Source organism: Plecotus auritus, assembly GCF_963455305.1.
Source record: "Plecotus auritus genome assembly, chromosome: X".
NCBI lineage: Eukaryota > Metazoa > Chordata > Mammalia > Chiroptera > Vespertilionidae > Plecotus > Plecotus auritus.
Genome location: NC_137784.1, coordinates 56,552,204 through 56,575,462, shown reverse-complemented (window position 1 = coordinate 56,575,462; position 23,259 = coordinate 56,552,204). Strand labels below are relative to the sequence as shown.

At 44.8% G+C, this 23,259-nt stretch overlaps 1 protein-coding gene across 3 annotated transcripts in view; it reads right to left on the bottom strand.

Annotated features, from left to right (window-relative positions):
- OGT (O-linked N-acetylglucosamine (GlcNAc) transferase) overlaps positions 1-2,067 on the bottom strand; it is a 63,464-nt gene extending 61,397 nt beyond the window's left edge. The window contains exon 1 of one of the 3 annotated variants that reach the window (XM_080653748.1): positions 1,798-2,067. In XM_080653748.1, coding sequence (XP_080509874.1) covers positions 1,798-1,834 — 37 coding nt within the window. In that variant the 5' untranslated portion in view covers positions 1,835-2,067. Of the gene's footprint in view, positions 1-885; positions 1,010-1,797 lie in introns of those variants that run through there. The other 2 variants (XM_080653747.1, XM_080653749.1) reach the window with 2 other exon arrangements.
- Between the last annotated feature and the right edge of the window lie 21,192 nt (positions 2,068-23,259).

Here is a 23,259-nt window from a genome sequence, read left to right as displayed (position 1 = left end):
TTAAAGCACTTTGCAGTGTCTAAGTGACTTAATTCAGATACATAATGATAAAGCCCAGAGGGTAAAAAAACACCTAAGTCTCAACTTAATACTTTAATTTAAACAGTGATACATTGCTGGAATTTCACTAGATGGTTACAATGGGAAACCATGTACAAATTCTTTAAATTATACCAAGGTCACAGTAACCAGTTCAAATTAGAGACAAGCTCCCCCAATCATTAGAGCTGACAAGTGATCTGTATACAAGAAAGCAAAGTCAATTTCCTGAAGAGAATATACAGCTGACCACAACACAAAGCAGAAAGACTTGCATCCAAATCTGGGGGAGGTTATAGCTCTAACAAAACTAGAAAATTACATTTCAGACAAGTCTCTAGACCTTCTCAGCTCCTTATTTCAACAATTATCAGCTTTTCAAAGCCACTTATTTAACACTTGAAATGACAACTCCCTCAAATAAAATAACACACATTAAAAAGGGCAAACTAGTACAAACCTTAAATCTTAAAAATCCCTGGGAGGGAGGGGAACACTAGTTATTAATTTCACTACCTACAAACACAATAAATAAAATCCTGGACAGATCTCAATTGAGAAACAAAACAGAAAACCACAAAAAAAGAACCTCATGGGAAAGCTTAGAACTGTAGCCCAATCCCCACACCCTCCCCCGCCCGCCCCAAACAGCCTCAATAGGGAAAGGCAGCTGAAGGACACTCCTATAATTTGGTTGTTTTCTTAATTTTAGTACCAAATGCTCTCGACTGAATTGTCGAAAAGGGCAACCGCCTTGCACTTGTGCAGCTAACACTCCAGTTGCTTTACAAACTCTTCAAGCAGGATGAAAACTTAAAAAAAAAAAAAAAAAAAAAAAACACGCACCCTATGAATAAAGAGATACCGAGCTCAAGAATGGGGATGGAAGACCCAGAGGCGGCGGCGGAGGAATACAGGGAGAAAGTAACACAAAGCAAGAATTCGGCCCGCAGGGTGGTCAACGCCAAAGAACCAGCACCAGGGTGGTTTCTCCCCAAGGGTAGGAAGCGGACGTAGGGCTGGCCATGGCACGAAGGAAAGGGTGTGGTTCCCCGCGGGAGGGGAGGGAGCGTGGGGTGGGAAATCCAGGCTGGGGCAGCTGGTGGAATTGCGCGCTGGCAAAAGGAACCCCTGGAAATTTCCAATCTAAATTGGGGCTGCTCAACTGAAGGAACACCAGTAAGGCACTGCCCAGCGGGGTGCTTCTCAATGTCCCTCTTCTTGAGGTGACTTGAAGCACACCGAGGAGCTTTTGCTCATCCTTGGGTGATGCAAAGTGAGGATATGATTACATAGAATAGCACCCCCGCCATATATTGACAAGAGAACCATATCGGGCTAAGGAGAAAGGGCAGTAGAGGGGATGAAGAGGGATATGAAAAGGGGGAAGAGGAAGGGCCATGAGCTAAATTTGGGAAGAAAACGGTAGCGACGGGGAGTGAAAGGACGGGGATTCCAACGCAGTCCATTCCGAAATATTCTAAGCGTGCACGGGTGACAGAAGCGTCCGAGAGAGTGGAAAACTAGGACCTTTGTGAGACTGAAAAGCAAGAAAGGAAGCAAAGAGCAGGGGAAGCAAGAGGAAATGTTTGCGGAGCAGGCGACAGCGGAAAACCCCATTAGGTGCCGGTAGACGACGGTAAGCTCAGCAATGCACTGATGTCATGGGGATGGCTGGAGGGAAGGTAGGGGATGAGAGGCAGAGAACGGCGCAAGACAACAACAGGGCGTCTGCCAAGGTAGTACGGACATCGGTACCTGTGCTGTCGGCCACGTTGCCCACGGAAGACGCCATCTGGAGCTTCTTGAGAGCGAGAAGGGTGTGACTGAGTCCCGCAATGCCACCACTACTTGCAACGTTCCTAGAGGTAGGAGTGAGAGAGCAGCTCCCGCACCAGTGCTTTGGGAGGCTTGAGTGGAGGCAGCACTTACAGTCTCCGAACCTTAGGAACTCTGGTTAGCCATCTACTCTCACGGTCTTGAAATGGCGGCGACGGCTCCTCCACCGAAACAACACGGACCGGAACTACTTTCTGGTTACAATCAAGTACCACGCGGAAGGAGCGGGACAGCAGCGCACCTACAAAATGACTACGAGAGCTCGGGTAACCTTCCGCGCAGAGTCCGTTGCGACAAATGAGATTGTGTCGAGGGCGCAATGAAGTAACCCTTTCGTTTTGGCTAAGGGTTAGGGCACTGTCTACTGCAGGAGTGCCCAAGTTTTTTAACAGTGAGGCGGAAGGTTAAAAAGAAACTCACGTGACTAATACATATTTGCCAAAGTGGTATAGTCTATTACTTAGCCAAGAATGTAGACGATAACATAAATGCCAAAGGAATCTACAAAAGTTTAATCAACTTTATTCCTACAAAAACGGACAGTTACAAGCCTGATGGAGCAAGTAAATATAAAATTGATTATATTTCAAAGACTGAACTGTTCAAAACGATGGGGATTAAAGGTTCAAATTTGAACACGTCTTAATTCTGACTTCAGCCATTGATTTAAGTACTTTGATGAAAAAAAGACTGGTCCTTTCACAGGCCAAACGAATGGAAACATCTCAGATTTCGGTCATTCAGCCCAAAACTTCAAAATCATTTTGGTATTTAGATAATTCTGCCCACAGTATTAAGGCAGACTGCTTCCTAACTCACTGACATGCTGAGAATTTGCACTCCAAACGCAGCCATAACAATATTAAGGGTGATTCATATTCCTCAAAATTCATGACTTTTTTCTGAGTTGTGACTTCATTTCCATCAAATAGCTTTGCAAATCCTCACAATTGATTATTTCATTTAGCTCAAGGGAGTGCAACATTGATAAATGAATTCACTTGCTTATTACCTAAACCACACCTCTAGATTGAATTGGAATTGCCTTCACAAGTTCCTTGAACAAATTAGCTCTTGTGATACTCCTGCAGTTTCAAGTCCACTGTGTAGACATTTTGTCAGATTAGTATTTATACCTCATCTCTTGTTCTGGTAACTTGCCAGATCAGCAAGAAATTATTATAAACCACCCTAGCCGGTTTGGCTCAGTGGATAGAGTGTCAGCCTGTGGACTGAAGGGTCCCGGGTTCAATTCTGGTCAAGGGCACATGCCCCAGTTGTGGGCTCAATCCCCAGTGTGGGGTGTGCAGGAGGCAGCCAATCAATGATTCTCATCATTGATGTTTCTATCTCTCTCACTCCTTCTTCCTTCCTCTCTGAAATCAATAAACACATATTTTTTAAAAAGAAATTATTATAAACCAAGGGAGGCAACAACTTGGATTTCTCAGAGCCTTTTTATTTCAAAAAAAATCCTTGATTAGGAAGCCAAGTCAGTTACTTTATTCAAAACGTTTATATTACCTAGCCATGTGACCACATTAAAAAATACCTAAGTCCTTAAGTTCTGCTTCAGTTTCTTTGAGACAGTTCACAAACTGTTAATAATGGATATGAGCACAGAGAAAATTCCTAATATTGATATTTTTTTCAATCACGTACAGTACACAAACTCTCCTGGAAATTGGGCACCAGCCTCTTAATTTTATTTAACTGGTAAAGCATTCCCTCTCTCACCTCCTCACAAGTGCCCCATTTGTGGTGAATAAACTCAGCTTTTCTTTTAGAACAGACTTCTCAGATTCCACTGGCAGATGTTTAGGCCATACTGATTAATGGGTGCTAGCTAATTAAGTTAAACTGTTGTTTAATGCCAGGTCATGTTCCCAGTCAGGCAGGCTATTTGGGCTATCCATATCTGTGTCCTTATCCTGAGAGAAGAGTTGGAGAATGTTATGACACATTTTGCTGCTGTGGAAATCTGGGTGGTGGAGCTCACAGTGGATAATAAGGAAAAGCCCCTGTTGGAGTCTCAAGAACCATCTCCAGGTTCCTTCCAGGAATAGCACCTGGAGCGTGTAGTTTGAAGAACTTACTCATCAGACAAATACACCCTCTTTAGCCAATCAGTAATATTCACATCTGTATGTGCAAGGTACTGTGGAGTACACAAAATCAATGAGCTTTTTGTCCTCAAGGAACTTGAAGCCCAATTAGGTTCAAAAAGCCACTAGAGCATAAAGTAGAAGAATATCATTTAGGTGATAAAGTACATTACTGTCTATTAATATCTGGGGAGGGAAGAGTCCCTTCAGGCTGGAGGACTATGACAAAGAAGGCCTGACCTGAGCATTGAATGAGATGCTTTTGTGTGTTCTCTTTACCACCTATTCTGTTCCCCCACCCCAGCCCCTTTTACGTACAACAGTTCTAAATTCAGAATCATCTGAAATAAATTAGCCACTGCTTCAACCGCAGTCCCAAAGTTTGCCACCGCAGTGGTGTATTCACTTTCTGTTACTGTATAACGAATTACCGCAAATGTAGCGGCTTAAAACAACCCAGATTGGTCAGTAGTCAGCCCTGCTGGGCAAGCCAGGGAGCAGAGACAAGCTCTGGCCACTGTCACCACCACCACCGCCTGAAAATGGCTCCAAAGGTTAAATGAAGCTGGAAAAAATACATGCATGTAGCACCACAGTCTCTCCAGATGTTTGGAGACAGCATCCCAGAGAGAGATTCATGCCTCTGGATTAGGTAACTAGGCTTAACGAATGAATTTAGTCTTCAAACATTCCAGAAATCTTTGAACCTGAATAAAAGTAAAGAGGAAACGGATTTGGAGATTTAAAATGGTGGCCGTGGAATAAGTGGATGCTGCCCAGATATGCTCCCAGGAACCAACTGGAATTACAACTAAAATACAGAAACACTTCCTGAATAATCAACAGAAGACTCGCTGGAGAGAACCCTGATAACCTAGGACCAAAAGTGGAGACCACATAGAGACTGGTAGGAGGGACAGAGGCACAAAAGGGCTGGCCAGACTCTCACAGACAGCAACTGAAGTTCTGGAGAGATATCTCAGCTATGGGGGTGGCCACTGAGAACTCTGGGATCTAATCCTCAAGCTGGGCCCCCAAGCAGAGAGCACCAGAACTAGAAGGATACCCACATAACATCTGGCTGTGAAAAGCAGCAGGGTTGCTGTCTGCCAGGGAGAGATGGCTGGAAATTCAGGCACCCTCTTAAAGGGCCAATGCACAAAATTCCCTATGAAGCTACCCACCTTGTGCTCCTGCAGAGGGAGAGCTGAGTGGACTGGAGCTGTGTGAGCAGAAGGCAGAATCAGGGCTTCTGGGGTTAGAGCTCAGAAGGCAGACACCCAGGTATCCTGTGCTGAGTCATTCCCTCATACTGAGAGGTCATCTTTCTCATGCAGGCATTTGCTATCCAGGCGACCTTACATGGAGGGGAGACAATTGATCCACCCAATTGGAAAACACCTTGCCACACTGTGCGGAGTTGCTTAGGCCCAATAAGAGACTGAGAATAAGAAGTCCAGGCAGAAGTAATTGCACCACCCTGTTGAAAAGAACTCTTGCCACACCTGTGGATGATTGCTTGAGGGCAATTCAAGACAAATCCTATGTAGACAGAGGTGGTGTCTGGAGTCTTTGAATCTTTGCCTGATCTAATTAATCAGAAACAGCATTTGATACTGCCCTGCACTAGAGATTGAGAGGCATAGTAGATCTACCTAATACAGTCACAAACCCAAATAGGCAGCCAAAATGAGGAGACAAAGGAACAACCTGCAAATGAAAGAACAAGAGAATTCTGCAGAAGAAGAAATAAATGACATGGAGATAAGAAATTTATCTGATACAGAGTTCAGAATAATGATGGTAAAGATGCTCAACAGCATAAGAAAAGATATAGTAACTATGAAAACAGAAATAAAGAATGGCATAGCACAAATAAAGAAAACATTGGAAGGAATACACCGCAGATTAGGGGAAGCTGAGGATCGAATCAGTAAATTAGAAGACAAGGTTGAGAAAAATCACTCAATCAGAAAACCAAAAAGAAAAAAATAATTAAAAAACAGGAGGACAGCTTAAGGGAGCTGTGGGACAATGTGAAACGTAACAATATTCGAATAGCAAGTGTGAAAGGAGAGGCAGAAAGGGAGAAAGGGATAGAGAACGTGTTTGAAGAAATAATGGCAGAAAACTTCCCTAACCTGGTAAAGGATAATGTCACACAGATCCAGGAGACACAGAGAACCCCAAGCAAGAAGAACCCAAACAGGCGCACTCCCAGACATATCATAATTAAAATGCCAAGAATTAAAGACAAAGAGAGAATCTTAAAGATGGCAAAAAAAAAAAAAAAAGCACTTTACCTACACAGGAGCTCCAATAAGGCTCATACTTGATTTCTCAGCAGAAACTCTACAGGCAGAAGGGAATGGCAAGAAGTACTCAAGGTAATGGAAAGCAAGGCTCTGAAACCAAGATTACTATATCCAGCAAGGCTATCATTCAAAATAGATGGTCAAATAAAGAGCTTCCTGGACAAAAAAAAAAAAAAAAAAAAAAGGCTAAAGGAGTACATTACCACCAAGCCAGCATTACAAGAAATGCTAAAGGGACTGCTGTAATGAGAAGAAGAAATAGAGAAAACTAGGCATACAGAATTTGAATGGCAAGAGATAAGTACCTATCAATTATAACCTTAATCCCTAGCTGGTTTGCCTCAGTGGATAGAGTGTTGGACTGTGGAATGAAGGGTCCCAACTTCCATTCCCAACAAGGGCACATGCCCAAGTTCCGGGCTCCATCCCCAGTAGGGGGCATGAGGCAACCAATCAATGATCTCTCTCATCATTGATGTTTCTATCTCTCTCTCTCCCTCGCATTCCTTTCTAAAATAAAAAATGTATTTTTTTTTCAAAGATTTTTGCCCTAGCTAATTTGGCTCAGTGGATAGAGTGTCTGCCTGCGGACTGAAGGGTCCTGTGTTTGATTCTAGTCAAGGGCACATGCCTCAGTTGGGGGCTCAATCCTCAGTAAGAGGCACCAATCAATGATTCTCATCATTGATGTTTCTATCTCTCTCTCTCCCTTTCCCTTCCGCTCTGAAATCAATAAAAATATATTTAAAATAACCTTAAATGTAAGTAACCTAAAAATTAAATGCTCCCATTAAAAAGCATAGGGTAGCTGAATGGATACAAAAACATGACCCAACTATATGCTGTCTACAAGAGACCCACCTCAGAACAAAACACACACACAGGATGAGAGTGAAGGTATGGGGAAAATTTTTCCATGCAAATGGCAAAGAAAAAAAAAAGCTGGAGTAGCAATACCCATATCTGACAAAATAGACTTTAAAATGAAGGCCATCACAAGAGACAACAAAAGTCACTACATAATACTAAAGGGATCAATCCAACAAGAGGATATAAACCCTGGTAAACGTATATGCACCCAATATAGAAGCATATATATATATCCTATCTAATAAAGAGGGAATATGCTAATTAACCATCACTCCATCACAAAGATGGCTGCACCCACAGCTGAGGCCAAGTTCCCATAAGGAGCCTTAACAAGCAGTCAGCAGAGACCTGAGGCTATGCCCTCCCCCGCCCCTGTGGGGCTTGACATGGGACCTCAGGCTGGCAGGGCTTGACAGGGGACCTCAGGCCGCCTTCCACACCCGGCAGGGCTTGATAGGGGACCTCAAGGTGCGCTTCCCATCCTGGTGCTGGGCTAAGGGACCTCAGGCTGCTCCCCCTGCCCCAGCGCCAGGCTGGGGGACCTCAGGCCATGCCCCCCACCTGGCAGGGCTTGACAGAGGACCTCAGGCCATGCCCCCCACCCAGTGGGGCTTGACGGGGGACCTCAAGGTGTGCTTCCCATCCTGGTGCTAGGCTAGGGGACCTCAGGCTGCTCCCCTGGCCCCAGCGCCAGGCTGGGGGACCTCAGGCCACGCCCCCCACCAGGTGGGGCTTGACAGGAGACTTCAGGCTGCACCCCTCGCCCCAGCACTGAGCCAGGGGACCTGAGGCTGCGCCCCCCTGCCTGGCGGGGCTTGACAGAGGACCTCAAGGTGCACCCCCAGTGCTGGGTCGGGGGAACTCAGGCTGTGCCCCCCGCCCAGGGGGGAACTGAGGCTGCAACCCCCTGCCAATGGGGCTTGACAGGGGACCTGAGGCTGTTCCTGCCCCACCCCCCGTGCCAGGCCAGGGGACCTGAGGCTGCACCCCCGCCCCCCCCCCCCCCGGCCTGGCAGGCCTTGATGGGGGACCTCAGGCCATGTCTCACACCTGGTGGGGCTTGACGGGGGACCTGAAGGCACGCCCCTCCACCTCGGTCTGGGCTGGGGAACCTCAGGCCATGCCGCCTGTCCTGGCGCCGGGCCAGGGGATCTGAGGCTACGTTCCCTGCCTGGCGGGGCTTGACAAGGGTGGGACTATCCAGGTCTGGATCTATCCCAATGAGCGGGGGGGACAGCCAGGTCTGGGTCTCACAAGATTTTGAGGCGCATGTGGGTGGGCAGGGACTTGACTCTGGGTTCCATGGTGTGCCCCAGACTCTGATAGGAGGAAGGTTTTCATATACATTTTACTAATTTTCTTTCATCTCTCACACTTCTATTATAGAGAAAGGGCAAATAGCAATATTAAATTGTTTCCTCTAATTAATCCCCTTTTAATGTGCACGAATTTCGTGCACCGAGCCACTAGTGTGTGTGTGTGTGTGTGTGTGTGTGTGTGTGTGTGTGTGTATATATATATATGTATATATATATATGACTTTAATGGAGAGATCAACAACAATACAGTCATAGTAGGGGACTTTAACACCACGCTGACTTCACTGGATAGATCTTCCAGCAAAAACTTAAGAAGGAAACAGTGACTCTAAAGGACACAGTGGATCAAATGGATTTAATTGACATTTATAGAAGATTTCACCCCAAAGCCTCAGAATATACATTCTTTTCACGTGCACATGGATCATTCACAAAGATAGACCACATGTTAGGACACAAAACAAGTCTCTACAAGTTCAAGAAGATTGAAATCATATCAAGCATCTTCTCAGATCACAGTGGAATGAAATTAGAAATCAACTCCAGTAAAAACACCCAAAACCATTCAAGCACATGGAGGCTAAATAGTATGTTATTAAACAATGAATGTGTCACCAATGAGATCAAGAAAGAAATAAAAAACTTCCTGGAAACAAATGAAAATGAACACACAACAACCAATATCTCTGGGACACAGTAAAAGCAGTACTGAGAGGGAAGTTCATAGCACTGCAGCATACCTCAAAACACAAGAAAAATCAAAAATAAACTATTTAACCCTACAACTTAAAGAACTAGAACGAGAACAAGAAAAGCCCAGAGTAAGGAGAAGGAATGAAGTAATAAAGATTAGAGCAGAAATTAATGACAGAGAGACTAAAAAAATACAAAAAATCAATGAAACCAAGAGCTGGTTCTTTGAAAAGATAAACAAAATTGATGAACCATTAGCCAGACTATTCAAGAAACAAAGAGAGAGGACCCAAATAAATAAAATCAGAAAGTAAAGCAGAGAAGTAACCACTGACACCACAGAAATACAAAGGATTGTAAGGAAATACTATGAACAACTATATGCCAACAAGCTGGACAATGTGGATGAAATGGACAAATTCCTAGAAAAATACAATCTCTAAAAACTGAATCAGGAAGAATCAGAAAACGTGAATAGACCTATAATAACTGAAATTGAAGCAGTAATCAAAAAAATCCCAGCAACCAAAAGCCCTGGTCCAGATGGTTTCATCAGGAAGTTCTACCAAATATTCAAAGAAGAATTAACACCTATGCTCAAACTATTCTAAAAAATCCAAGAGGAATAAACACTTCCAAGGTCTTTTTATGAGGCCAGCATTACCCTAATTCTAAAACCAGATAAAGACACTACAGAGAGAGAGAATTACAGGCATATGTATCTGATGAACATAGATGCTAAAATCCTCAACAAAATATTAGCAAATCTGATCCAGCAATATATTAAAAAGATCAGGGAGAAACCAAGATGGCAGCATAGGTAAACACCTAAACTGCTGCCTCACACAACAATTTCAAAACTACAACTAAAAGACAAAATGGACATCATCCAGAACCACAGGAGGCTGGCTGAGTGGAAATTCTACAACTAGAAGGAAAGAGAAAAGCACACTGAGACTCACAGGAGCTGCAGAAGACAGAGGTACGGAGGCGCGTGCGGGGAGAGGGCTGGCAACTGAGTACGCAGCTGGCTTTTTCAAGCCAGAGGGAGACACTGGAGTTCAGAACAGTTTCCCGACTGTTCTGAACTCCAGTTCCAGGCGAGACTCTGGGGACACAGACTCACACGGGGAGAAACTGGACTGTCTGGCAGCGGGTGAAACTCGAGGGCGGCTTTCTCTCAGAGGTGCTTGCAGCGATTACCACCGGACACTGAGACCCAGGGGGCTCTTAGGACAGGGCTGACGGGAAGCCATTACTGTTTGCTCCACCTTGAGATCCCACCCCACGAAGCCATTGCTATTTACTCTGCCCTGAGACTCTGCCCCATCCAAGCTGAGCGCAGAGGCTTTTGCATATGAATGGCCTGGTCCTTTCAATTCTAAATTTAGCTAACAAACTGCAGCTGAGTCAGTGAGACCCAGAACATCCAAAAGAAGGCCCAAGGCCCCGCAGGAGCTTGCATTGCTTCACAGCGGGGCCTCATCTGGGCACCTCCAAACCCCAAACAAAGAAGAGGAATCTGCAGATCTCTCTGTAGCTCTGCTGGGTGGCCTCAGGCAGAGGCTAAATTAGCACCTCCTTGGAGATCAAAGAGCCAGTGTACCCAGGGATCAGGGTGGGACCATCCAGATTACAACTCCTCAGATCCATAAGGGACACAGGGGGCAGACTCAGTGAACACCAAAGCTCCACTGAAGCAAGTCTTGTCTCATAAGGGTGTCTCCAACACAGAAGTTCTCCCAGCATAGACCCAGCTGATCCTCACAGCCAATTGGCCTAGAGGTCAATTCCCCCCAGTGATACCGACAACAATCAAGGCTTAACTACAACAAGACTGTGCACACAGCCCACAAAGGGGTGCACCAAGAGTGTCCACCTCAGGTAACTGGGGAGGCTGAGCCACTGGGCCCTATAGGACACCTAGCACACAAAGCCACTCTATCAACTCAGGGAAGCAGCCAAAATGCAGAGACAAAGAAACAGTTCACAAATGAAAGAAATGGAGGAAAGCAAACAACTGGATATAGAGTTCAAAACCACATTTATAAGGTTTTTCAAGAATTTTCTAGAAAAGGCCGATAAATTTAGCAAGACCCTCGAGGATATGAAAAAGGACCAACTAGAAATTAAGCATATACTGACTGAAATAAAAAATAATATACAGCCAAGACCGGTTTGGCTCAGTGGAGAGAGCGTCAGCCTGCGGACTGAAGGGTCCCAGGTTCGATTCCGGTCAGGGGCACGTAACTTGGTTGTGGGTACATCCCCAGTGCGGGGTGTGCAGAAGGCAGCTGATCGATGTTTCTCTCTCATCGATGTTTCTAACTCTCTGTCCCTCTTCCTTCCTCTCTGTAGAAAATCAATAAAATATATTTTAAAAAAATAATATACAGAGATTCAACAGCTGACTAGAGGATCGCAAGAATCAAGTCAAAGATGTGAAATACAAAGAAGCAAAAAACACTCAACCAGAAAAGCAAAAAGAAAAAAGAATCCAAAAATATGAAGATAGTGTAAGGAGCCTCTGGGACAACTTCAAACGTACCAACAACCAAATTATGGGGATGCCAGAAGAAGAGAGAGAGCAAGATACTGAAAACCTATTTGAGGAAATAATGACAGAAAACTTCCCCCACCTGGTGAAAGAAATAGACTTACAAGTCCAGGAAGCATACAGAACCCCAAACAAAAGGAATCCAAAGAGGACCACACCAAGACACATCATAATTAAAATGCCAAGAGCAAAAGACAAAGAGAGAATATTAAAAGCAGCAAGAGAAAAACAGTTAGTTACCTACAAGGGAGCACCCATACGATTGTTAGCTGATTTCTCAACAGAAACTATGCAGGCCAGACGGGAGTGGCAAGAAATATTCAAAGTGATTAATAGCAAGAACCTACAACCAAGATTACTCTACCCAGCAAAGCTATCATTCAGAATTGAAGGTCAGATAAAGAGCTTCACAGACAAGAAAAAGCTAAAGGAGTTCATCACTGCTAAACCAGTATTATATGAAATGCTGAAAAGTATTCTTTAAGAAGAGGAAGAAGAAGAAAAAGGTAAAGATTAAAATTATGAACAACAACAAGCCCTAATTGGTTTGGCTCAGTGGATAGAGCGTCAGCCTGCAGACTGAAAGGTCCCAGGTTTGATTCCGGTCAAGGGCATGTACCTTGGTTGCGGTCACATCCCCAGTAGGAGGTGTGCAGGAGGCAGCTGATCGATGTTTCTCTCTCATCGATGTTTCTAACTCTCTGTCCCTCTCCCTTCCTTCTCTGTAAAAAAAAATCAATAAAATATATTTTTAAAAAATTATGGACAACAAATACATATCTATGAACAAGTGAATATAAAAATCAAGTGAATAAAAAATCTGATGAACAGAATAAACTGGTGAATAAATAGAATCAGGGTCATAGAAAGGGAGTGGACTGACAATTCTCGGGGGGAAAGGGGTGTGGAGGGTGCGGGAAGAGACTGGACAAAAATCATACACCTATGGATGATTCTCTCTCATCATTGATGTTTCTATCTCTCTCTCCCTCTCCTTTCCTCTCTGAAATCAATAAATATATATTTTTAAATTAAATATGAAACTATTTAACCCAGTGATCCCACTTCTAGGAATATACCCTAAGAAACCCGAAATACCAATCAGAAAGAATGTATGCACCCATATGTTCATAGCAGCACAATTTACAAAAGCTAAGATCTGGAAACAGCCCAAGTGCCCATCAGTAGATGAATGGATAAAAATTATGTGATACATTTATACCATGAAATACTATGCAGCAGTAAAAAAAAGAGGGATCCCTTACCCTTTGAGACAGCACGGATGGGCCTGGAGAGTATCATGCTAAGTGAAATAAGTCAGTCAGAGAAAGACAAGTATCACATGATCTCACTCATATGTGGAATCTAAGTAACAAAATAAACTAATGAATGGAGTGGATCCAGAGAATGGAAGCATGGAACAGAGTGCAGAATCTCAGAGAGAAGGCATGGGAGGGTGGGTGGGTGGGAGGTAATCAATCAAGAACCTTGTATGCATATATGCATAACCCATGGACACAGACAATGGGGCGGTGAGGGCCTGGGTGGGGTGAGGGAGTAGGCTGGAGGGAGTCAATGGGAAGGGGGAGGGGGAAATGGGGACATATATGCAATACTTTCAACAATAACATATGATTTAAAATACTAGTAAAAGAAATGATTTCATGGTAGTAAAACAGCCATCACTAGCCCAGCCTAACGGGTGTGTTTAAAAGGCAGCTTTGTGCAGAACAAAAGCAGAAAGGCAAGGAAAGCGCATCCTCTGGGGCTCTGCCAGCTGGAGATAGCTTTACTCTCCCGGCACCAAAATTTCAAGATGTGAGAGCTCAAAGCTCAATAAGATCCACTTTCATTGCAGTCATCCCCAACCCTTTGGCTTCTTGACCTACAAACTCTGAGGAGACGTGTATCAAATTGGAGGAGGTCAGAGTCAAAGCCTTGCTTCATTCTTCCAATTAAAATCCAATACAGAATGATGTTAGAAAAGATTGTCACCGTCTTCTGCCTAAAACTGTGTGCCAAGAACAAAGATTCATTAAGGAGTTGAGAATATCAGAATGGAGACTGGAATCTTCACCTCATTGAACGAGTGCTGGAGTTTTTGTACTTCCACCTCAAGACTGCCTTTGGTATCTGTGCCTGCAAATGAGGGGATGTATCTTCTGGAAGGATCGCCTAGCTATTTCTGGACAGCTGCTCCCATGAAAGTTTCTGCAATTCCTTCTCAAGTTGGAGAGAACTCTTTCTCTGAAACAATAATCTGTAGACCAAGACCTAGTCTTCCCAGAGATCTCTTTGGACCACTGAATGGCTTGTTCATTGGCACAACGGGTGTCACATTACAGAGCCCGTGAGCCAGTCATGATGATGTCCCTCCATGCTGGCCATTGCTACCTCCAATGCAGAATGATAAAATCCAAAGGAACCTCTGTGGGCTCACCAGCACAGATGTCCATGCGGCAGAAAGCATGTGCTGTCATTTAAATTTTCATCCTGACTCTGCTCCTGGGGTTGCAAGAGTTTATGATTCAAAGGAAAATAGTGGTCTTGGGGTTGTGACAGGCCTTACAAGGGAGCTGAAAAAATGTGCAAAATAAGGATGGTACTGGAGACCAATCACATGCTGGGAGGCGTAAGGGTAGCTAGTAAATGTACCAGATGGTTCTTTGCTTGTTTGGGATAGTTCTAATGACATCTTTATAAGCTCAAGTTTTCACTCCCATGGTAAAACACTTCACACTACGATTAAGCACTCAAATGGTAGGTTTCACTTTTATGAACAACCAGATGTGGCTGGGAAATTCACTAATCTAAACATTCAACCAGGGACTGTGAAAATGAAGCTTTTTGTTATTCATGGTGTCCATCGCTTGGGTCTGCAATATACCAACACCATTCATGTAGGTGTGATCTTTGCAGTACCCGTGTCGTTTTACTATATGTCCGTGTACCAGAATAGACATTTCCAAAATGGCCTTTGCCAAACAAAATGAAGGATTACTGACAGGAGAAGCATTACTGAAAAATTTGGAGAACCTTGGGTTCAAGATAAAGAGATTGAAATATAGTTTATAAGCTTTCATTGCTATGAAAATCTTTTGCTGCCATAACTGATTTAGTTTTAGGTGAAAAGAGTAATCAGCTTAGGAGTGGGGGGAGTGTCAGCAAGGTGTCTTGAGTTTATTTTCGGTTCTTTAAAGAGGAAAGTCTTCAGATTTTAGAAATGTGAATTGTCTTCCATCAAGCACAAAATAATCACAATGTGAATTTCATCAGATTCTCCTTAATCTGCCCCCTCCAGGTCCTTTTTTGCTATGCACTATGATTTCTATGCATTGAGAGCACATTTCATGTGTATTCAACTTAAAGTTAAATGAAACTTTTAGAATAAAAATTGCTGTATTTTAAAAAAAAGCATATTATTGATTTCAGAGAGGAAGGGAGAGGGAGAGAGAGTTAGAAACATCAATGATGAGAATCATTGATCAGCTGCCTCCTGCACGCCCCCTTCTGGGGATCGAGCTCACAACCCGGGCATGTGCCCTTGACCGGAATCGAACCCGGGACCCTTCAGTCTGGGGGAGGATGCTCTAGCCTCTGAGCCAAACCAGGTAGGGCAAAAATTGCTGTCTTTTTAAATGGCTTATTTTCAAAGATAGTGTTGAAGAAACATACCCGTAAGATAAATGCTGAATTTACATATACACTAACAATGATATTTTATAAATGATTTGTAATCTCACTGATAACTTTAGAAATATTTAGAATTATGAATTGACATAATCTTTTCGAAATTTTTTATTGATTGATTGAATTTTTTTAAGCAAGAATACAAGGGGGAGAGAGGAGATAGGAGATAGAGAAACACTGATCTGTTGACCTATTTATTTATGCATTCATTGGTTGATTCTTATATGTGCCCTGACTGAGTATCAAACCCACAACGATGGTGTATCAAGATGATGCTCCAACCAACTGAGCTACCTGGCCAGGGCCTAAATTATTTTTAAGGTTGTGCTGATATTTTGGTTGTAACAAGCTGAGTTTTTCTGTTGCCTTCATTTGTGTGTGTGTGTGTGTGTGTGTGTGTGTGTGTGTGTGTGTGTATTATTTTGTTAATCCTCACCTGAGGATATGTTCTCCATGATTTTTAGAGAGTGGAAGGGAGGCGAGACAGAAAGAGAGAGAGAAACAGCCATGTGAGAGAGACACACCAATTGGTTGCCTCCCACCTGCACCTTGACCATGGAGGGGGATCTAGCCTGCAACCGAGGTACATACCCTTGACTGGAATGGAACCCACAACCCTTCAGTCCATGGGCCTATGCTCTATCCACTGAGCCAAACTGGCTAGGGCTGTATCCTATTTAATAAAAGAGTAATATGCAAATTGACCGTACCTCCGCTATACCCACAAGCCATGCCCACAAGCCATGCCCACCAGCCAATCAGGAGCGAATATGCAAATAAACCCAATCAAGATGGCTACAGCCACAGAGAGCAGGAGGGAGGCTTGGGTTTCCACGGCAATGGAGGAAGCCAAGCTTTCCACCTGCCCTTGCTGGCCCAGGTCTCCACTCAAGGCTACTAAGTTTCAATGACAGAAGATACATAAATCCAAACAGAAATGGCGGCAGCCACTGAGCTGGAAAGAGCAGGAGGCTAGGGTTGCCCATGGCGATGGAGGAAGCCAAGCTTCTGCAGCCCTGGCCAGCCCAGGCCTCTGCTTAAGGCTACAAAGTTTCAATTATAGAAGATACAAAAATCCCAACAGAAAAGGCTGCCACCACGGAGCAAGCAGAAGGCTTGGCTCTGCTCCAGGCTACAAAGTTTCAATTGTAGAAGATAAATAAACCCCAGATACCATGGCCTCTGCTTCGGTTGCCAGGGGGCGTGGTCAGCCTGCAAACCACCACAGGCCCTTCGCCCAGGCCACCCCATGCCCCAAGGAAACCCCCACCCTGATCCGGGACACCCTTCAGGGCAAACCAACTGGCCCCCACATGTGCACCAGGCCTCTATCCTGTCTAATAAAAGAGTAATATGCAGATTGACCATCACTCCAACACACAAGATGGCTGCCCCATGTGGTCAAAGATCCTGCCCCCATGTGGACACAAGATGGCCACCACAAGATGGCCAGCAAGGGAGGGCAGTTGGGAGGGACCAGGCCTGCAAGGGAGGGCAGTTGTGGGTGATCAGGCCAGCAGGGGAGGGTAGTTGGGAGGGAACAGGCCTGCAAGGGAGGGCAGTTGGGGGTGATCAAGCCTGCAGGGGAGGGCAGTTAGGGGTGACCAAGACGGCAGAGAGGGGAAGTTGGGGGCAACCAGGCCTGCAGGGAAAGGCAATTGGGAGGGACCCAGGCCTGCAGGGGAGGGCAGTTAGGGGTGACCAGGCCTGCAGGGGAGGGCAGTTAGGGGCAAACAGGCTGGCAGGGGAGTGGTTAGGGGGTGATCAGGCTGGCAGGCCAAAGCGGTTAGGGGCATTCAGGAAGGCAGGCAGGCAAGCAGTTGGGAGCCAGCAGTCCTGGATTGTGATAGGAATGTCCGACTAAACGGCAGTCAAACATCACTCGAGGGGTCCCAGATTGGAGAGGGTGCAGGCTGGGCTGAGGGACAACCCCCCCCCCCCGTGCACGAATTGTGTGCACCGGGCCTCTAGTATATTTTATAATAAAGAAGTAATATGCAAATTGACCCTCACACCATAATACTGTCACAAGATGGCATCACACACAGCGGGGGGTGGGGCAGCGGGGGTGGGGCTAGTGGCTGCTCTGCACGGCTTCCACCGGGGTTCCTGCGGCCCCACAGGGGCGCGGAGGTCCCAGCAGCCACTTCCTGAGGCTTCTGCCAGGATTTCCGTGGTCCCAGCAGCTGATTCGCATGACTTCTGCTGGGGTTTCTGTGGACCCAGCGGCCGCTCCACATGGCCTGGAGGCGGGGCATCAGGGCAGCACTCCAGGACTTGAGGCCATCCCACAGCGCACCGGCCATGTGGGGCGGGACTCTGGGACTCGGGGCAATCAAGGATCAACAACAACAAGACTGTGCACACAGCCCACAAAGGGATGCACCAAGAGCGTCCACCTCAGGTGATTGGGGATGCTGAGCCACTGGGCCCTATAGGACACCTACTACACAAAGCCACTCTATCAACTCAGGGAGACTTAGCAGCTACCCAATACATAGAAACAAACACAGGGAAGCAGCCAAAATGCAGAGACAAAGAAACATGTCACAAATGAAAGAAATGGAAGAAAGCAAACTATTGGATATAGAGCTCAAAACCACAGTTATAAGGTTACTCAAGAATCTTCTAGAAACCTCTAAGGAACTTAGTGAGGCCTTCAAGGATCTTAGTGAGAATGCTAAAAAAATGGAAAAGGACCAGTCAGAAATTAAGCATACACTGACTGAAATAAAGAATAATATATAGGGAGGAGAAACCAAGATGGCGGCATAGGTAAGCACCTAAACTGCTGCCTCGCACAACAATTTCAAAACTACAACTAAAAGACAGAACGGACACCATCCAGAACCACAGGAAAGCTGGCTGAGTGGAAATTCTACAACTAGAAGGAAAGAGAAAAGCTCACAGAGAATTGGAGGTACAGCAAAGGGTCTTTGTGCGCGCAGAGGAAGGGTGGCTGAGAGCCTGGCTGACTTTCTCTGGCGGAAGGGGGAAGGAAGCCCCCGACCGCACTGAACCCCAGTTCTGACTGCACTGAACCCCAGTTCCGGGCGAGCCCCTGGGGACCCACGCTCTTATGGGGGGAGTCTGGACTCTTGGGCGGAGACTCGGGAGCCTGGGAAGGCAGAGGTCTGAAGGAGCGCGCGTGCCAGTGCGCACAAGGCTGTGGAGGTTGCCACAGGCTTTCCCTAGTGGAAGGGAGTCGGAGGCTCCTGACTGCACTGGGCCCCAGTTCTGACTGCACTGAACCCCGGTTCCAGGCGAGCCCCTGGGGACCCACGCTCTTGTGGGGGGAGTCTGGACTCTTGGGCGGGGACTCGGGAGCTGGGGAAGGCAGAGGTCTGAAGGCGCGCGCGTGCCAGTGCGCACAAAGGCTGCAGAGGTTGCCACAGGCTTTCCCTAGTGGAACGGAGTCAGAGGCTCCTGACTGCACTGAGCCCCAGTTCTGACTGCACTGAACCCCAGTTCCAGGCGAGCCCCTGGGGAACCACGCTCTTGTGGGGGGAGTCTGGACTCTCCGGCGGAGACTCGGGAGCCGGGGAAGGCAGAGATCTGCGCGTGCGCTCAAGGGCAAGGCTGACGGGAAGCCAAGACTGTCTGCTCCGCCCTGAGACTCCACCCCATCCAAGCTGAGCACAGAGGCTATTGCAATTTGGCAAGTCTAATCCTATAAGGCTGTCTCCAGCACCGAACTTCTCCCAGCATAGACGCAGCTGATCCATACAGCCAACTGGCCTGGAGGTCAATTCCTCCCAGTGATACCAACAACAATCAAGACTGAATTACAACAAGGCTGTACACACAGTCCACAAAGGGGTGCACCAAGAGTGTCCACCTCAGGATAACTGGGGAGGCCGACCCACTGGGCCATATAGGAAACCTAGCACACAAATTTACCCTACCAACTCAGGGAAGCAGTGAAAATGCGGCGTCAAAGAAACAGATCACAAACGAAAGAAATGGAGGAAAACAAACGACAGGATATAGAATTCAAAACCACGGTTATAAGGCTTTTCAAGAATATCCTAGAAAGGCCGATAGATATAACGAGACCCTCAAAGATATGAAAAAGGACCAACTAGAAATTAAACATGCACTGACTGAAATAAAAAATATTATACAGAGACCCCAAAACAGACTAGAGGAACACAAGAATCAAGTCAAAGAATTGAAATACAAAGAAGCAAAAAACACTCAACCGAAAAAGCAAAAACCAAAAAAAAAAATCCAAAAAGTTGAAGATAGTGTAAGAAGACTCTGGGACAACTTCAAGCGTACCAACATCAGAATTATGGGGGTGCCAGAAGAAGAGAGAGAGCAAGATACTGAAAACCTATTTGAAGAAATAATGACCGAAAACTTCCCCCACCTGATGAAAGAAATAGACTTACAAGTCCAGGAAGTGCACAGAACCCCAAACAAAAGGAATCCAAAGAGGACCACACCAAGACACATCATAATTAAAATGCCAAGAGCAAAAGACAAAGAGAGAATATTAAAAGCAGCAAGAGAAAAACAGTTAATTACCTACAAGGGAACACCCATACGACTGTCAGCTGATTTCTCAACAGAAACTATGCAGGCCAGATGGGAGTGACAAGAAATTTTCAATGTGATGAATAGCAAGAACCTACAACCAAGATTACTCTACCCAGCAAAGCTATCATTCAGAATTGAAGGGCAGATAAAGAGCTTCACAGATAAGAAAAAGCTAAAGGAGTTCATCACCACCAAACCAGTATTATATGAAATGCTGAAAGGTATTCTTAAAGAAGAGGAAGAAGAAAAAAGTAAAGATAAAAATTATGAACAACAAATACATATCTATCAACAAGTGAACCTAAAAATCAAGTGAATTAAAAACCTGAGGAACAGAATAATCTGGTGAATATAATAGAATCAGAGGCATAGAAAGGGAGTGGACTGATAATTCTCAGGGGGAAACGGGTATGGGGGGTTCAGGAAGAGACTGGACAAAAATCATACACCTATGGATGAGGACAGTGTGGGGGGAGGTAAGGGCAGAAGGTGGGGTGGGAACCGGGTGGAGGGGAGCTATGGGAGGAAAAAGGAGAAACAATTGTAATAATCTGAATAAAGATTTATTTTAAAAAAAGAAAGAAAAAAAAGAATAATATATAGGGATTCAATAGTACACTAGAGCAGGTGTCCTCAAACTTTTTAAACAGGGGGCCAGTTCACTGTCCCTCAGACCGTTGGAGGGCCCGACTATAGTTTAAAAAAAAACTATGAACAAATTCCTATGCACACTGCACATATCTTATTATTTTTAAAAAATATTTTATTGATTTTTTACAGAGAGGAAGGGAGAGAAATAGAGAGTTAGAAACACCGATGAGAGAGAAACATCGATCAGCTGCCTCCTGCACACCTCCTACTGGGGATGTGCCCGCAACCAAGGTACATGCCCTTGATCGGAATCGAACCTGGGACCTTTCACTCCGCAGGGTGATGCTCTATCCACTGAGCCAAAACGGTTAGGGCAAGCACATATCTTATTTTGAAGTAAAAAAACAAAACGGGAACAAATACAATATTTAAAATGAAGAACAAGTAAAGTTAAATCAACAAAGTTACCAGTATTTCAATGGGAACTATGGGCCTGCTTTTGGCTAATGAGATGGTCAATGTCCGGTTCCATATTTGTCACTGCTGGTCGTAACAAGTGATGCAAGTGTGCATCAGTTAGTCTAGATCTGGTTGGAGATTTCAGATGTTTCATTCTGGAAAAAGTCTGTTCACAGACATAAGTGCTGCCAAAGATGGTTGCCATTTTGAGTGCATGGTTCCTGAGATTAGGATATGTCTCAGAGGGGAGAGATGCATAGAAATTAGGGAGGCTGCTTGACTTGAATGCGTCTTTCAGAGTCACAATTCTGTAGTTCAGCCAGTTCCATTTGGTAAATTGTATCCACATTTTCAATGTCAATAGAAAATGGGTTACGGAAAAGCTGTATGTCCTGTTCATGGAGATGAAGCTCTTTAAATCTAAATTGGAACTCCTTTTGCAACTTTTCCAGTGAATCCACACATGTTTTGTTTGGGAATGCAACCAATGGTTTTTCCGCTAACAGATTTTGAGTTGTGGCAGAAATTTTCCTCCTTCACTTGTTTGATGAGGAGGCCTAATTTTACTTCAAATGCTTTCACATGTGATTGCATATCACAGATGAGCTTCCCCTTTCCTTGAAGTTGCACATTGAAACTGTTGAGTAGCTCTGTTACATCTGTCAGAAAGGCAAGGTGCCATTTCCATTCTGCATCATTGAGCTCTGGTACTTCTTTGTTTTTTGAAAGCAGAAAAGCTGTAATCTGTGGAAGTAAGTCATAGAAATGTTTTAAAACTCTCCCTCGACTCAGCCAATGGACTTCTGTGTGGTACAGAACATCTTCATAGGCAACATTTAGCTCAGACAGAAATTCCTGAAATTGTCTGTGGTTTAGTGCATTAGCTCTAATGAAGTTAACACAAGATACCACAATTTTCATAACAGAGTCCCACTTCAGTGATTTATTACACAGCGCTTGTTGGTGGATGAGGCAGTGTATGGCTATTGGATGAGAATGGTTATGTTTGTCCATCTCTTGGTTAATGCGAGCAATTACTCCTTTCTTAGACCCCACCATGCTAGGAGCACCATCAGTTGTCACACTGGCTAGTTTAGCCCAGTCCAGCTCCAAACCATTCACAGTTTGGCAAACCTTTTCATAGATATCCTCTCCTGTAGTTGTTCCTTTGATGCTTTGCAGTGCAGCAAGCTCTTCTGTGACTTCGAAATAGTCATTCGTCCCATGAATAAAAATTAGAAGTTGTGCAGAATCACGAACATCATTACTTTCATCGAGTGCCAAGGAAAAATAGGAAAGTTTTTTTGCGGAGTTTTGCAAATGCTGATGCAAATTGTCTCCCATTTCTTCAATCCTTCGTGTAATTGTAGGTCCTGAAAGACTCACTGTACTAAGTAAATCGGCCTTCTCTGGACACATCTCTTTGGCAACAGAAAGAAGGCATTCTTTAACAAATTCTCCCTCCACGAATGGTCTGCCAGTGCACGCTATTAGCTTGGCAACTTGAAAACTTGCTCACAGTGATGAAATATTTAGCTGCTTCTGCTTCACAAAAGTATTTTGCTTAGTTGTCAATGTATTTTTCAGTTTTAATATTTTATCTTTTCTCACTTCTCCGACCAAACAATCATATTTATCTTTATGTTGAGTTTGATAGTGTCGACGCAAATTGCATTCTTTGAACACAGACACTATATTCTGGCATATCAAACACACAGCTCTTTCCTTGTACTGCATGAAAAAGTAATCATAAATCCACTGTTATTTGAATATCCTACACTCCGAGTCAATTTTTCTCTTTCTTGATATCATTGTTTCCTAGGGGTTCCAAATTGCTATTAGTAAAATACCAATATATATATACAGTGCTACAAAAACAATATACCAGCAATAACTTTGCCCACACAGAGACATATAGACTGCACTGCCCATCAATGCAGTCTGATCAGTGTTCATCAATGCAGTCTGATCAGTGCCCATCAATGCAGCCTTGCCAGTCCACATCATTTTAGCCTCACCAGTGCCCATATCGGTGGAACTCCGCTTTTACCTCAGGCTCACACTGGTGCGGTGTGGGAACCGGCACGATTACAGAGCCGGTTCCTCCACCACCTTTCCAGTTCACACTACCCTGTGTGAACCGCACTGCGATCTGTGAACTCGCACAGGAATCTGATCGCATGGGTAAGAAGACCCATGCAATCAGATTCCACTGCAGGAAAAAAGAAGGCACGTATGCC